The 15,142-nt window shown below is 44.2% G+C and overlaps 1 protein-coding gene across 4 annotated transcripts in view; it reads right to left on the bottom strand.

The window, feature by feature from the left end:
* Positions 1 to 1,261: 1,261 nt before the first annotated feature.
* Positions 1,262 to 15,142, bottom strand: part of COLGALT1 (collagen beta(1-O)galactosyltransferase 1) — a 21,434-nt gene continuing 7,553 nt past the window's right edge. For 2 of the 4 annotated variants that reach the window (XM_037888070.2, XM_043533265.1), the window contains exons 6-12: positions 13,643 to 13,762; positions 12,168 to 12,244; positions 11,824 to 11,930; positions 11,040 to 11,172; positions 9,993 to 10,120; positions 8,773 to 8,979; positions 1,262 to 6,186 (exon numbers count right to left, since the gene is read on the bottom strand). In XM_037888070.2, coding sequence (XP_037743998.1) covers positions 5,919 to 6,186; positions 8,773 to 8,979; positions 9,993 to 10,120; positions 11,040 to 11,172; positions 11,824 to 11,930; positions 12,168 to 12,244; positions 13,643 to 13,762 — 1,040 coding nt within the window. In that variant the 3' untranslated portion in view covers positions 1,262 to 5,918. Of the gene's footprint in view, positions 6,187 to 8,738; positions 8,980 to 9,992; positions 10,121 to 11,039; positions 11,173 to 11,823; positions 11,931 to 12,167; positions 12,245 to 13,642; positions 13,763 to 15,142 lie in introns of all 4 variants that reach the window. The other 2 variants (XM_037888071.2, XM_043533263.1) reach the window with 2 other exon arrangements.

Below are 15,142 nucleotides of genomic sequence, written 5' to 3'. Positions count from 1 at the left end.
TGCTAGATTCCATAGTCAAAAGGTTAGAAGCATTTCTCTTTTCTTTGACACTCACAACTTTAGGAATCTTTTCCTTCTTGCTACAAATGTCCAAACTATCAGTAGGTAACAATTAAATTACCTTTATGCTCTTCTTGTGACCTGGCTAGGATATCACCCAGATTAGATCGAGTTGCTACATCCTTTTCCAACCACACATTAGTGACAGGCAAAATACAAGCATCAGAATTGTTTGGTCTCTGGGATTTTGCTAAGACGCTAACTGGACGCAATCTAGTTACAGTGCCATTCTCCCTAGCAGACACAAGCTTAGGACCATTCCCTTCCTGGACTTTAGTTGAATCCAGAACCAACTCAGACAACTGCACTATTCTCAACCATCACAGGCTGAAAGGCACCTTCTGTCTGCTTTACAGACAAAGAAGAGCTGGAGACACATTCTCCTTTACCAGCCACACAGTTTGGGATCTCACTTTCCTTGTCCTAGCACACAGGGCTGTTCACAGACAACTGCTTGGAGACCAGAGTAGCTCCCTCCATAGGCAAGTCAATATCCCCAACAGACACAGGCACATTTCCTTCACTGTCACAATTCTCCACACAGGGAACAGGTAAGGTATAGGGACACTCATTTTTCACTATCCTTGCCTTCCCAAACTGCTGACTAGATAAAGCCATCAGCTCACAAGGCAGCCTAGGCTCATCCAAACTTTCCTTACCAGGCACATTGCCACTCCCAACAGACAAACTGCTGCTTTTCTCACTACACTGAGCTACTTCCAGCAAATCAGTTACCCTTTTCAGGTTCACTTTTATCAGCTGTATTAGCCAATAATCCATCAGCCATCAAAAATCTACCCTTTCCTTCCCCAGCTAGGGCTTTAGCTTGACCATCCACTTTACTCGGCTCCTGAGAAACATTTTCCTGACCAACGAGCTCTCTGTGCTTGACCTAATTCCAGATTCACTTCTGAGACATTAAACAGACATCCAGAAACTTCATTCACAGACAAACTGCTTTTTTGCACAGAAAAACATTTGGAGGAACCCTCCCCAGGCAAATCATTGCCCATAATAGACACAGGTTTAAGATCATTCCTTTCCTGTGATTGGTTACCTGGACTGAGCAAAGCTTTAATATTTTCCCCAAGCAAAAGATCCTTAGGTAATAACTTCCTTACACCAGCTATAACTTCATGCTTAGTACCATTCCATTCAAGGTGGATTCTAGCTAAAGGCACACAAAGTAAACTCAGAGGACTACAACATTCACACCTTTATTTGGTAAGTTGTCTTCCTCTGACAAGGTCAGCTTTAACAAGAGTGATGTTAGAAGCTATAATTTGCCCTAAACAGCTTTTACCATTGACTTTTACACTCTATGAATTTTCCATCATCACTTTCATACATAGCATTGGCATAATTTATGGGGTCACCATCTACTGAACTCACAGTAACAGCATTTACATAAAAGGTGGCAGTGTTGGGATACATTTGGTTACACCCAGACAACTGCTCAGTTATACAACATACCAACATTGTTATAAACTGGATTTTCAAGATGATGTAATTTCAGCTGTTCTTCCCTTGCTTTTTTGACTTGGAGCCTGTCTGGCAACCCTTTCCTCAGCAGCCAGGAGCTCAACATGCTCCCAACAAGCCCTTTCCTCTCTTATACCAGCTTCTTTTTCCAATTCAGCCATTCTTTCTTTAACTTTCCCTCCATCTTTCACAGCAGCTTCCTTCTCCAGCTGGGCCAATGCTTGCTCTCTCTCATTCGAATTTCTGTCAGTTTTTGTCCATGTTCAAACTGCAGGCTGTCTCTCAGGGATGCAGTTTCATTGCTTCTGCTGATGCTTTCTGGCTCATGATCACTGATCTTTAACCAACAAAACTCCCAATACCAAAATTCAAATTTGGATAGTGTGGGGTTCTGACCCAAAGCTTAATTGACCTGGTTCTGTGGATCCTGCTGACTATGCCAATGTAATGATGCTGGCTTTGGTGGGACCTGAGAATATCAATTCAGGACAAATTGCTTAGAGCAGGGCAGTTACAGCCCAAAACTGGAGTTCCTTTACTATTAAGGCAAACCAAACCAGCCAAAACAGAGAGGACTTTGATTTTACCCCACTGGCTAACCACAAGTCACACAAGTAATTCCCTTAGACACTCCAGTTTCCCCAGTATCACCACCAGTGCCACTTGTTATGGGGATGGTTAAGAAAAAAAAAAAAAGGTTCTCCCGATCCCAAAGGACCAAGCCCCAGATCCAGGTCAATATACAAATCAGATCTTACCCACAAGTCACACTGTTGCCAATCCTTTAGAATCTAAAATCTAAAGGTTTATTCATAAAAAGAAAAAGATATAGATGAGAGCTAGAATTGGTTAAATTGAATCAATTACCTACAGTAATGGCAAAGTTCTTGGTTTCAGGCTTGCAGCAGTGATGGAATAAACGGCAGGTTCAAATCAAGTCTCTGGAGTACATCCACAGCTGGGATGGGTCATTCAGTCCTTTGTTTAGATCTTCAGTTTGTAGCAAAGTCCTTCCAGAAGTAAGAAGCTGGATTGAAGACAAGATGGAGGAGTCTTCCAGGCCTTTTATATCCTCTGCCCTGTGGAAGATCACAGCAGCAAGATGGAGCCTGGAATCACATGGGCAAGTCACATGTCCATGCATGACTCAGTTCTTTACAGGTGGCAGGCACTGCCCACCATGAACATCCCCAGGAAGACTTATGTGGATTGGAGCCTTCCAAGGTCTATTGTCAGTTAAGTGTTTCTTGACTGGGCACTTAACTTGCAAGTTCCTTTCTCAAGAAGCTGACCAAATGCTTTACTAATGCTACTTAGAACCAAAATACATTGATATACAAAGTACATAGCCAATATTCATAACTTCAGCTACAAAAATGATACACACACAGATAGCAAATCATAATTAGCAAATCATAACCTTTCCATAGACACCTTACACAACAAAATACATCGGAAGGACAGAACAAGTCATGCTGGTGGGGGAGTGGCACTATATGTGAAAGAAAGTATAGAATCAAATGAAGTTAAAATCTTAAATGAACAAAGCTGGACCATAGAATCTCTATGAATAGTAATTCCATGCTCTAATAAGAATATAGCAGTAGGGATATATTACCGACCAGGATGGTGATAGTGAAAATGCTCAGGAAGATTAGAGAGGCTATTAAAATAAAAAAGTCAATAATAATAATAATGGGGGATTTCAACTATCCCCATATTGACTGGGTACATGTCACTTCAGGACGGGATGCAGAGAAAGTTTCTTGACACCTTAAATTACTGCTTCTTGGAGCAGCTAGTCCTGGAACCTACAAGAGGAGAGGCAATTCTTGATTTAGTCCTAAGTGGAGCACAGGATCTGGTCCAAGAGGTGAATATAGCTAGACCGCTTGATAACAGTGATCATAATAATTAAATTTAACATCCCTGTGGCAGGAAAACCACCACAGCAGCCCAACACTGTAGCATTTAATTGCAGAAAGGGGAACTACACAAAAATGAGGAGGCTAGTTAAACAGAAATTAAAAAGGGCAGCGCCAGAAGTGAAATCCCTGCCAGCTGCACGGAAACTTTTTAAAGACACCATAATAGATGCTCAACTTAGATGTACACCCCAAATTAAAAATCATAGTAAGAGAACCAAAAAAATGCCATGATGGCTAAACAAAGTAAAAGAATCAGTGAAAGGCAAAAAGGCATCCTTTAAAAAGTGGAAGTTAAATCCTAGCGAGGAAAATAGAAAGGAGCATAAATTCTGGCAAATGAAGTGTAAAATATAATTAGGAAGGTCAAAAAAGAATTTGAAGAACAGCTAGCCAAAGACTCAAAAAGTAATAGGAAAAAAAAAATTAAGTATATCAGAAGCAGGAAGACTGCTAAACAACCAGTGGGTCCACTGGATGATCACAATGCTAAAGGTTCACTCAAGTCCCCCACCGAAGAAGAAAAATGGATACACATGAAAGCAGGCAGCCACTCTCTCCCTGTAAGAGGACAGCACAGCTCCTTTCCTAGAGGATTCCTCAAGCCAGCACAGTGGAAGAAGCACTGGAACATGGAGGCACTTCTTAGTGTTCTAGAAGTAGGTCTAATTATACTTCAGGATGGAACTGATTGGTTCAGTACTAGAAATGCCAAGCAAGGGCTCATAACCTCTCTTCTGGTCACAGATACAAATGCACCCCAACAATGACCATATATTTAGTAGTCTATGGGAAAAATCAGCGTTCTCACTCCAGCTCCTAGGACAGGGACCCACAATGCAACTGCCAGTACCATACCTCCCTCAGCAGAAACCATGGAGTGAAAGGGCCATGGGGAATCAGGCTCCACTCATTTCTAGGGCTCCTCCAGGTCAGGGAGGAGGTACATGGGTTAGGCAGTGCAAGCAAGTTTGTACCACTGCTGCCAAGTTGATATATAGAAGACTTTACTCTCCAGGGCTGTGAAGCCAGCACTAGATTAAAATACAAGTTGGTGCTTGAAGAAGTCAGCTCTTGGTGTGCTCCTTCCCCAGCACTCTGGGCTGTCTGTGAAGAAGCAAGAGACAGTTCAAGTCATAGCTAAAGATTTTATAAAAACAGGAAAAGTTTTGGTTTTACAGAAAGAGAAGACTTCAGCTTATATTAGGGCACATCATAAGCAGGAACTGCAGGATCTGGCAGCATTTCACCCCTCCTCCCCAGGTACCCCCAAGAGAACATTCAAGGGTCATGAGCAGGGATCCCAGAAATCCATTTGCCAGGGGAAAAAAATATATACTGTGTTTTTATAGAGAATCTTAGTTTACATTGAGGGAAAAAAAACAAACTAAATTTTACTGAAAGTCCCAGTAGCACTTTTTCAATGTGCACAACCTCCCGCTCTTGTGGTTGATTTTTGAACGCGCTTTAAATTCACATAGCTAAACATACTCCAATAAATTGCTTGCGGTGTATAGAGGTTACTCCATGCCAAATAGGGTGTTGCATTTTAATGCATCTCAAATTTCACTTCAGCCTCCACACATGAGTAATTTAAGTTATAAAAAGATGCTGAAAACTTTAAAAGTCATCCCAAAGACCATGTCACTGAGTTTGGTAAGGACAAATTTAATGTTGATGGTAACCTGCTATTCTGTACTGTATGCAGCAAGGCTGTAGGTGAAGTTTGAAGGCAGACAATCACGAAACACATGGAAAGAGCTAAACTGACTGAAAAGAAATGAAAGGCTGAAATAGCAGGGCCCTTGACAACAGTAAAGAAACAATGCACTGTGACTGGATCATTCCAGTGTTTTACAACTGTAAATATATCAATAAAATATTGTGTTCAACTGAGACCTATATATTTTGTGGCTAGGGAAAAGAACATTCAGTGTTTCATTTTAAAAATCCATGCCCCCCCCCCCCCCCCCCAATTATGGTTTTTTATTGGAGAATTTTTTTTTTTTTTTTTTAAATCAGAGAAACTAGGATCCCTGGTCATGACACACACATGGCAACAGGACATTGGTCTTCCTGCCTCTATCCAGTATCAATTTCCTAAACCAAAGAATAAAACTTCTCCACTACAATGAGCAACTGTGTAAAGATCTGTGCTGAACCAGAGCAGTGGCTGAATTGAGGGACAAGGCAAACCTGACGTTCTCCAGCATTCTCTCTTACACAGAGTCCTGCAATAGCAGAGGTCAGCAGGTCTTCAGCCACGACCCTCATTGGCTTTGTCATCTAAGTGACTTTACCATTATATTCTTGGACAGAACGAAGCCCCAGTAATCCCCATGGAAGGATGTTGCTATACCCCTTTCCCTGCTTTCTACCCCTGCTCCAACACACACCCTTCCTTATCACGGTCAGTCCCTTCATCCATTTCCTAGAAGGGGCCTGCTTTGGTCATAGCTCATCCCGGGCTGTACTGTCAAGAGGTGATTGGAGCACATCTGAGTTCTTGGCCTCCTTGCTGAGCTCCTGCTGTTCTTTCATTTTCTGGGATTTGGCACGGTCCCAGTCAGTTTTTACTCTCTCATTATTCCAAACCACAGAGGTCTCAGTGTCGCTGATGTAGCCATCATCACCAGTGTAATGTGTTGGGTAAACCAGCAGTGGTTCCACTGAAAAGGCCAGCAAATTCCGGTTTTCAAAATGTTCCATGTATTCAGAGCTGTTCAGAAAAGGAAAAAAAAAAGTGGTGGTGGTGGGGAAAGCTGTTACGTCTTCTGCATTTACCCTACAATCCATCTTCAGCCTCCCACACCAGTGCATTAATCCCTCCATCTACCCTGCTTCACTCCAGACACTCCTCATCCTCCCACTGCACACTGTGGCGTTCAACCCACACATCAACTTACTTAATCTTCTAACCCACAATCCTTCCAGCCCGCTCCCAAGAGAGGGACATTCATCTTCCAGAAATGTTTGTCTTTCCCTAAAAGAACAGCAGCTGTGGAAAAACATGGCAGCTCCAACAATTCCTAAGAAATGAGTGTTTTAGAGCCCTCTCCAACCCCCACCCAAGTAGCTCCAACCAGATCTCAGCCTCCTGGGGCATAACCAGGCTACAAAAGCCAGAAGCCATCTTGTTACTACTGCCATGTGGGAATGAGCCTAGGACAGTCAGGAAAAACACTGCTTGAACCAGACAGTGTTGAGCAAGATGGTCTGAAGGTGTGATGTCAGCTCTCACTGACAGGGCTGGGTGGCCCACTTGATCCTCAGTAAAGTGGCAGATTTTAGAAGCTGTATCACGGAGCAGACTGGACTGCAAGTCCCTTCACAGAAATTCCAGTACGGTGATCAAGTCAGTCAACAGTGAAGGGGCTACAGCAGGCTCGTGCCCTTGCTGCGCAGGAACTCCAGTGGCCTCCTTGGATTAGAATTAGAACCAGCCAAAGTTTTTGGCATTTAACAAATGGCTTTTTTGTCAAAACAGAAAATTCTGCAGGAAGTGTCTGATTTCACCCACGTTTCTCAGGTATTCATTAAAAAACCCCATGGGTGCTGAAGACAAACATTTCTGGTTGTTCAATAAAAAAATCAAAAAGCTTTAAGAAAAATTAAGAAAAATATAGGTATGTCAATCACCGTTAACTCACACGATTAACTTAAAAAAATTAATCACAATTAATTGCACTTATAATATAATACCAGTTGAAATTTATTAATTTTTTTAATCGCATGACAGCCCTAGAAAAATGTGTTCATTCAAATTTTTCATAGGAACTGTGATGTGTCATTCCATATTCTTATTAAATTATGCTTATGATACAAATATGACATAACTGAGATACACTTTATGTCAGATGGCTCATGTGAGATATCATTGGAGGTTATGATTTATTGAATGCAATTATCCAATCTGTATGCCTGTATCATTTCTGTATCTGAAGTTAGGAATATTGACTATGTATCTGTATTTCAACTATGCTACTTTGGGTGACACTCACTGCTAACAGTTCAGATACAACAATGGAAAAGCCAGACAGGGCAGATGGCCCATCAGCAAGGACAATAAGCTGTGAAAAACTTGGCCTTCCTGTGGATGTTCCATACTGCCATTGACTCATGGACGCTGTGATCCTACAGAGTCAGGGGGTCTTGCCCCGATACTAAACATTACCTGGGACTTCTTGTAATTTTCCACTGTAAGGGAAGGGGGTGCCAAGTTTGGGAAACAAAGGATTCCTGCCTTATGTAAATCCTATTTAAGGGTGGGGAGGAAGGCAAACAAGACTCCTCCCCCTTCATGGCCTGTCTGCCCAAGAAGAAAGACTGCAAAATGTAAGTCAAGGTGGGAGTCCAGACTGAGACAGGGGTCTAGTCTGAAAAGAACTATAACTGGAACTCTGAACCACAGAAGCTTTGCAAACTGCCCGCAACAATATCTAGGGTGAGAAATACTATTTGTAACCAATTTCTTTAGTGAAACTAGCTTAGTTTGCATGTTTGATTTCGTTTGCTTATTCTGCTTTGTTTTGTTTGTTACCCCTTTTACCACTTAAAATCTGCCTTTTATAGTTAATAAAATTTGTTTATTATTAAACCCAGTTTCTGTAATTTCTAACAGGGGGTGGGGACAGGGAGAAATGTGCACATCTCTCTCCACATTGAGGGAGGGGGCAAATTTCATAATATATCTTTGGGTCTGCACTCCAAGGGAGGTTGACATCTGAGTACTGGAGCAAGTCTCTTAAGCTGATCTTCCTAGAGCTGATCTGCAGCTGTGTGTGTGAGAGTGTATGAGTGACACTGACAGACACGCAGTATTAAGCTCCTGGCTCAGCAAGACAGGCTAAAGGGGGCCCATGCTGGCAGAACAGGTAGACTCAGTGGTTTCTAGGCACATCAGGTGGCTTCCCAAGGGGTCCAACCCATCACAGGAACAATAACCATTTCCTCAACCAGCTCTAGTTAGAATCTCTCATAACAAGTTCTCATGCTGCTTCCAGGGACAAGCAGGAAAACTCTGCAGTATCCTCACACCCACTCCATATGCTACTACTGGGATATGTGAGGCTTCACTGCCAAGTTCAGAACACAGGGGTTATTCCCTGTTCAGCTACAGCAGCTGACTACAGACTCCATCTCCGACTACTGCTGAAGCAGCAGCAAAGAGTGTTTTTTCAAAGCTCTGCCTGCAACAGGCTTCTCACTTCAGAATACAATGCTTCAGGATCCCTTCCCCCTCGCACCCACCCTTCCTATAGGCTGCTACACCCTTCTTTCCCCAGAGGATGCTGTCCAGACTCACACAGGGTGTTTGTCAAACATGACAGGAAGAAATTCATCCACCGGTAACATCTTGGAGAGTGGCTCAGCCCCCAGCAGCTTCTGGGCACCCTGCAGTGAAATCACATAGGCTAGAGTCCAGTAGGAATAATCTGCCTCCACCAGGTTCCGCACGTGAGGCACAGACTTCTCTGGATGCTCCACCTGCATTCGCTTCCTCCCAATGTAACTGGGGGAGACAGACAGCAGCACAAGATTATCTTTTAGAAAGAGACTCACACTCTAGCTCAGGGGTCTCAAACTTCATTGCACTGCGACCCCCTTCTGACAACAAAAATTACTACAGGACCCCAGGAGGGGGACAAAGTCTGAGCCCGTCAGCCCCACCACGGGAGGGGAGGGAAGGGGGCAAAGCCAAAGCCCCACTGCCCCAGGCTGGGGGGGCCAAAGTCCAAGGGCTTCAGCCCCAGGCAGGGGGCCTGTAACCTTAGCCCTGCCACCCAGGGCTAAAGCCCTCGGGCTTGGGCCCCAGCAAGTCTAAGACAGCCCTGGAGACCCGATTAAAATGGGGTCCCGACCCACAGTTTGAGAACTGCTGCAAGCAGCAGTTAGGGTGGAATTCTCTGGCCAGCTTTATGCAGGAGGTCAGATCAGATGATCTAATAGCAGGGGCCTTAAAAAAAAATTAAAAAAATCTATGAAATCCCCATGCCTGGAATCAGTCAACATAGGTGGAGAGCAGAGGTGCAGCATAGGGCAGCAACTTCTGGCATAAAACAAACCCACTTTCTGGTTAACATGGTACATGGTCCTCTCTGATGTTGTGTTTGTGCATGGTACAGAAATCTTGTGTAGTCATTAGTGGGTGAGCCTATGCTCTGAACAGAGTGCAGCTCAGCATTCTCACCAGCACCCAGGCTCTACCAGAATTGTTCCATTGGAGCTGTTGGTAACAGGGAAATCAATGACCCCTCTGTTCCCAGTTTGCCAAGTCATCAAAGTATCACTCTCTCCTTATTCAAATCCCTTTCAGAAAGCCACTTCTTCCTAATGCCTACAAAAAGCAAGTTTTTAATAATCAACGGGTAGGTTCTCTCTTTTTTAGACTGCAAGCTCTTTGGGGCAGGATTTATGTATTGTATAACACTGAGTGTACTGCCAGAGGTAAACAGATAATTAAAGACAAGTGCCCAGGGAAGCTGAGTAGAACATGAGTATAATGTTCTGATCTTCTGCACTTACATCAAGTCCCAGTCCAGACCCTCTTCTTCGAGGTCATACATCAGATTCATTAGCCGTCGTTTAAAGAATATTTCAAACCGCAGGTCATCCTCGAATACGACTGATTTCTCCAGCCCTCTCTCCACAATCTAGCAGAACAGAAGCCAAGTCAGAGAACCTGAAATGCCTGCCCCTCCTTCGCACCACCCCCCGTGGCATGTAATTTATCTCCCCTTCTTTCACAGCACTGGTATTTATTGACTTTTAGTGCTGAGGAATTAGCTCTCTTTTGCCTCCCAACCTCTTCCATGTGTATTCCCTTTTACCACCTCTAGGGCACATCAAGGCATCAAGAGGAAGGTTCAGATTGTCAGTTATTTTTAGTAAAAGTCACAGACAGGTTGTAGGCAACAAACAAAAATTCATGGAAGCCCGTGGCCTGTCTGACTTTTACTAAAAATAATGAGGCGAAGCCTGACAAGGGGATGACTGAAGCCTGAGCACTGGGGTGGGGGAAGAAGAGATGAGAGTCTGAACCCCGCTGCAGGGCCTCCCGCCACTCATTGTGGCTGAAGAGGAAAATGTCATGGAGGTCTCTTAAAGTCACGGAATCCGTGACCTCCATGACATAATCTTACCCTTTAATCATGAGATCTGCAAGACTGCTCCCAACCTGATATGTATAAATATACCCATTGTGGCTCACACAGTAACCCAAAAAACCAGAGGAGGGCACCACCCTGCTACCTGCACACTCCTCTCACCCAACTGAGCTAACAGCATCAGCATGTGAATTCCTGCTCAATGCAGGGACAATGCAAATCTCTGGATGGTCCTGAGCATAAATCCCCCCCACCTCCCACAAGACTGTACGTCCCTGCTTATCTTTTGTGCAACTGAAAACCCCCTGCCAAGAGCAGTGGGAATGCTGGAAATGGTAGAACCATGGCAGGAGCACAAACCGAAAAGGTTCTGGTTTGGCCATCACACCCACACAGAACAAGTGTTCCGAAGGGGTCAGAAGCACCAAGATTCCTGGAGCTCTCCTGAGAATGCAAACTCTCTCACCTCCTTCCAGATCTTGTAGTGACTGAGGAAGCAGCCCAGCTCCCCCTTGGTGAGTGGACGGCCGTGGTATGGATCCTTATATCCTGGCAGCATCTGAATCCCCATGGCTTCCACCTCACTGCTGTTCATGGCTCTGCAAACAAGCACAATGTGGTTAATGCCTCTGTCAGCACAGAGCAGCAGCTGGCTTTGGAGTCTCTGCTAATGCTCATAAATGCAGCTTCTCTCCCCAAGAAATCTCCAGGCCACTTTATTTTAAGACTCTCTTTGCAGAAGAGATGATGAGAAACAGAACAGAAAATGCTAGGATTACTCATTCTCACAGTCATTTTATAAAGAATGCAGGCAGTTTAGGTCAATACAACAGCTGTTCTGGCAACAGCTCAAGGCACTAGACAGCCATTGTCTTGTTTCCTCACCCTGAGGGAGCTTGTGTGCACGTGCAGGGAAGGCATTATTAGAGGAACTATACAGGCTATTCACTCAGCAGCCTCTTTGTCCATTGACAGGGTGGGATGAAGGGAGATAAAGCCTTACAATCCACCAGGGGCTTCCGACAGCAGAGAACTTGGGGTGTCAGTGCTTCCCAGTCACTTCATAGAGAGTCTAGCTCCTCCTTCTCCCCTCCACCAAGCAATGGAGTTGCCCTACTTCCCTGCATCTCCAAGAGACAGCATCAGCTCCTCCCAATAAGTCCACCCTCCAGGAACCCTCATTGGAATATTCCAGTTCCTTATTATCAGGTGCTGGACTGGGCACATGCGTGTTCTCTGGATGCACTCACTTTCCATCCACAGCCTCAATGATTTTGCAGTCGATCTGCTGCTCGTACAGCGTCTGCAGCATTCGCTCTCGTCGATCTGCCCTGCGCTTTAAGTTAATCATGAAAACCTGAGGAAATAAAATCCATGGCCATGATTGTGCAGGGAGGCAAGAACTCAAGTGCAACCTTGCTGCATCCTGCACTGAACACAAGGGAAGAGATACCCTGTGCTTTATTAAGACCTAGCAATGAAGCTCAGGCATTAGAGAGTCTGAAGTGACCACAGGAGGAAGCTCAGCTTGTGCAAACTACACCCTATTCTTCATCTCAGTAACGTGCCTATATGGAGCGAAGTCCTGACTCACCTCATCAAAGCTCATCTTGTCAGGGACCTTGGGCAGGACGGACAGGTACTGTGAAGGTTCCACCGGAGGGTTCTTCACTAAGGGAAAACCGAGAAATGGAACATAAATGGGTTTCTGTAAGACATTATCTTCCAGACATAAGGCCAAGGGAACCCTCTTAGCCCCCACAACTCCAAATGGGGCACAGCTACCGCCACACTAGGAACAGCCCTCCAAACAAATCACCACAGAGTAACCAGGTACAAACAATCCACTGGGGCTTGAGAAAGAAAAGGATCCTCTAATTTTCTATTCCATGACTGATCTCCTATATCCCTTCTCGCTGCTAGCCTTTGGCCAGTGCCTCACAAGTGCCTGACATGGATGTTTATGCTTATTAGTCCTGTTGACTTACATGTTGCGCTCTCATTTATTATTTACTTCAGGTTTTTGCTCTTGTTGGAAGGAGATTCTCCAGCCTCAAGGAGTGAGCGAAGAGTACTCAACAAATTTATTAGAGAACGTTTGCAGGCAGATTTGAACAGGAAACCACTGTCTAGAGCTGCATTTACAGAAATATTCTGTCTCTAAAGACAAGGAGAATGCAAGCTTGTGCAGCTGAAGCCATGCTCTGTGTGCAGCCAAGGAAAAAAAATCAAAGGAATAAACCTCTGGCATCAAATTCTCAGATATATAAAACTATTTTAAAACAGTTAATATTATCCTATGACCTGGGCTCTCCCTCTTGCATTACTCATATTTACAGAGACGTGTATTTAAATGGCTAGGAATCAGTCCCCATCCCTTTAAGTGTTGATAGGGAATGGTCAGTAAAAGAATCTCTGTGCAGCCAGGACCAATATAAAGAGATACTGTGAACCGTACCTAGGAGTATACCCAGGGGAGAAAACATGGAATCTAACACACTCCCTATACCATACACACCAGAATTCAGATTACCACACACACACACACACAGAGCAGCTGGGCACTGCTATACAGGCCTTGCAGACACCAGAGGCCAAGAGGGGGAAAAAACTGAAAGAGGCCTGTGTGGCAAGCTGCAGTCACAGGAGACGAGGGGCCCTAAAGGTTAGTGGAAAAAGCAACATAGTCAAATCAGGAAGAAACGCTCTCTGTTTTTAAATGGTATAAACAGCAACCACAGGAGCTGAACAATTTACCCAGATGTCAACAGGCAAGACACCGTGCTGTTCCCTCACTACTTGCAGCTCCAAGCATGGCCAAGGGAACTGTGGAATCATTTGAGGTAGAGCTTCCATAGAAACTACCATTCTAGCCATTCTGCTTTAACAATTCCTCAATACATTTTCCTCCTTCCATCCAACCACCAGCTTTGAGGAAGCTGCGGCTGAATCCCCAGGACAGAGACAGGTCCCAAATTCAGAATGCCAGAAGTAAGAGGGAAGAAGGAAAACTCTCTAAGCAATTCCCAGTCCAAGCCTATGAATGTTCTGTTGGCATCCAGCACTTACCCATAATCTCCAGCTGCACATGCATGAAGCTTTCCACCTCATCCCGCATGGTGCTGTGGGCTCTCAGTGGCACTGGCAGGAAGCCATAAACCTCTTTGTTGCATACAAACATCTGGACCTCTGAAGTTAATACACAGAGTGAGAAGATGCTAGTAGGACACTGCTCGAAACCCAGTCAGTGGCAAACCCAGCCCACATCATGGGACTGCATAAGGCACCCATGTCCCTGGCTTTCATAGATCAGCCCAATAAGACCTCACATGGTCTGCATGAGACAACTGCATTAGAGGGGCATATTGTGCAGTGGCCTGTACTCTAAGCTGTCCAAGATAACAAAAATGCCAACCCAGTCCATTATATACAATTGTTTACATAAGTACAAGACAGACTGACACTCACTGGATTGTTAAGCTGGAAGAGCTGTGCTAAAGTCACAGGGTGGCTTGAGTTAGGAAAGGAAATGTTTGTAGTTGAAATCACTTAAATGGGTTTTCTTGGTTACTGTATCATGGAATGATGTCTCCTTTCCTTTTTGAACATTGCTTCTTCACTATGTCACTAAAAAGGTCAGGGGGACAGGGAGGAGCAAGCTTCTCCATCATGGTTGCAGCTCCCCTACCATTTCCTGGAACCCTGGGATCCGCCATGACACCATTGGGCCTTTGTCATCTTGATCCTGAAAGATGTTGTGACCAGGCCAGGCCAGAGAAAGGGAACCAAATGACATCATCCCCTCCATCGGCTTTGCATAAACCTTGAATGTCTGAGATGTGAGCATTGGGTTCCAGCTATTGTTCCTCCCTCATGTCATTTTCCTTCCTTGCCTTATTTCTTCAGTTTCTAACTTCTCTTTTTGCCTTTTGCCTAATAAGAGTCTGGCTTTAGCTGGCCAAGACAACTCCACATTTGCACACTGGTATGACAGGAGAAGCAACTAAATGCAATTCTTTAAACAGACCAACACTGGTAAAAGTTTGCCATGTCTCAGAGTAGCTGATAAGATCTTTTACTGGCCCTATAGTTTCCCAGCAGCAAGGTTGCAAGCCAAAAACAAAACCCTCACAAAACCTAGCAGAGACAGATGCTGCATTTTCTATCTTTTCTATTCTTCTCTTTCCATTTGTGCGCATTTGTCTTGTTTGGTATTAAAGGAAACAGGACTTTCAACAGCAGCAGCTGCTCCAGACCATCTAAACTAACTTTCCTCTCTTCTCCCTCATCTCCCCACAAGAGGGCAGCTAATACCATCTAAAAAACTATAAAGCAAGTGTTCCCCCCCATAAAATACTCTACACAACTAAAAGGAATAAGGAAAGCTATTAAAATGAAAGCCTGCGTTAATGCAGTACATTTCAAATCCTTCAATTGTTTTTAATTCTTTTTCTGACTTTAAATGGTTAAAAAGATTTTATAATGGTGAGTGTAACAACAATAGGAGTCATAGCAATTACTTGATATGAGACGCCAAACCATGCCTAACTGAACTATTGAGCACTGCAA

Source organism: Chelonia mydas, chromosome 20 (genome assembly GCF_015237465.2).
Source record: "Chelonia mydas isolate rCheMyd1 chromosome 20, rCheMyd1.pri.v2, whole genome shotgun sequence".
Taxonomy (NCBI): Eukaryota; Metazoa; Chordata; order Testudines; family Cheloniidae; genus Chelonia; species Chelonia mydas.
Note: the sequence above shows the minus strand (reverse complement) of the source record. Positions and strands in the feature narration are given on the sequence as shown.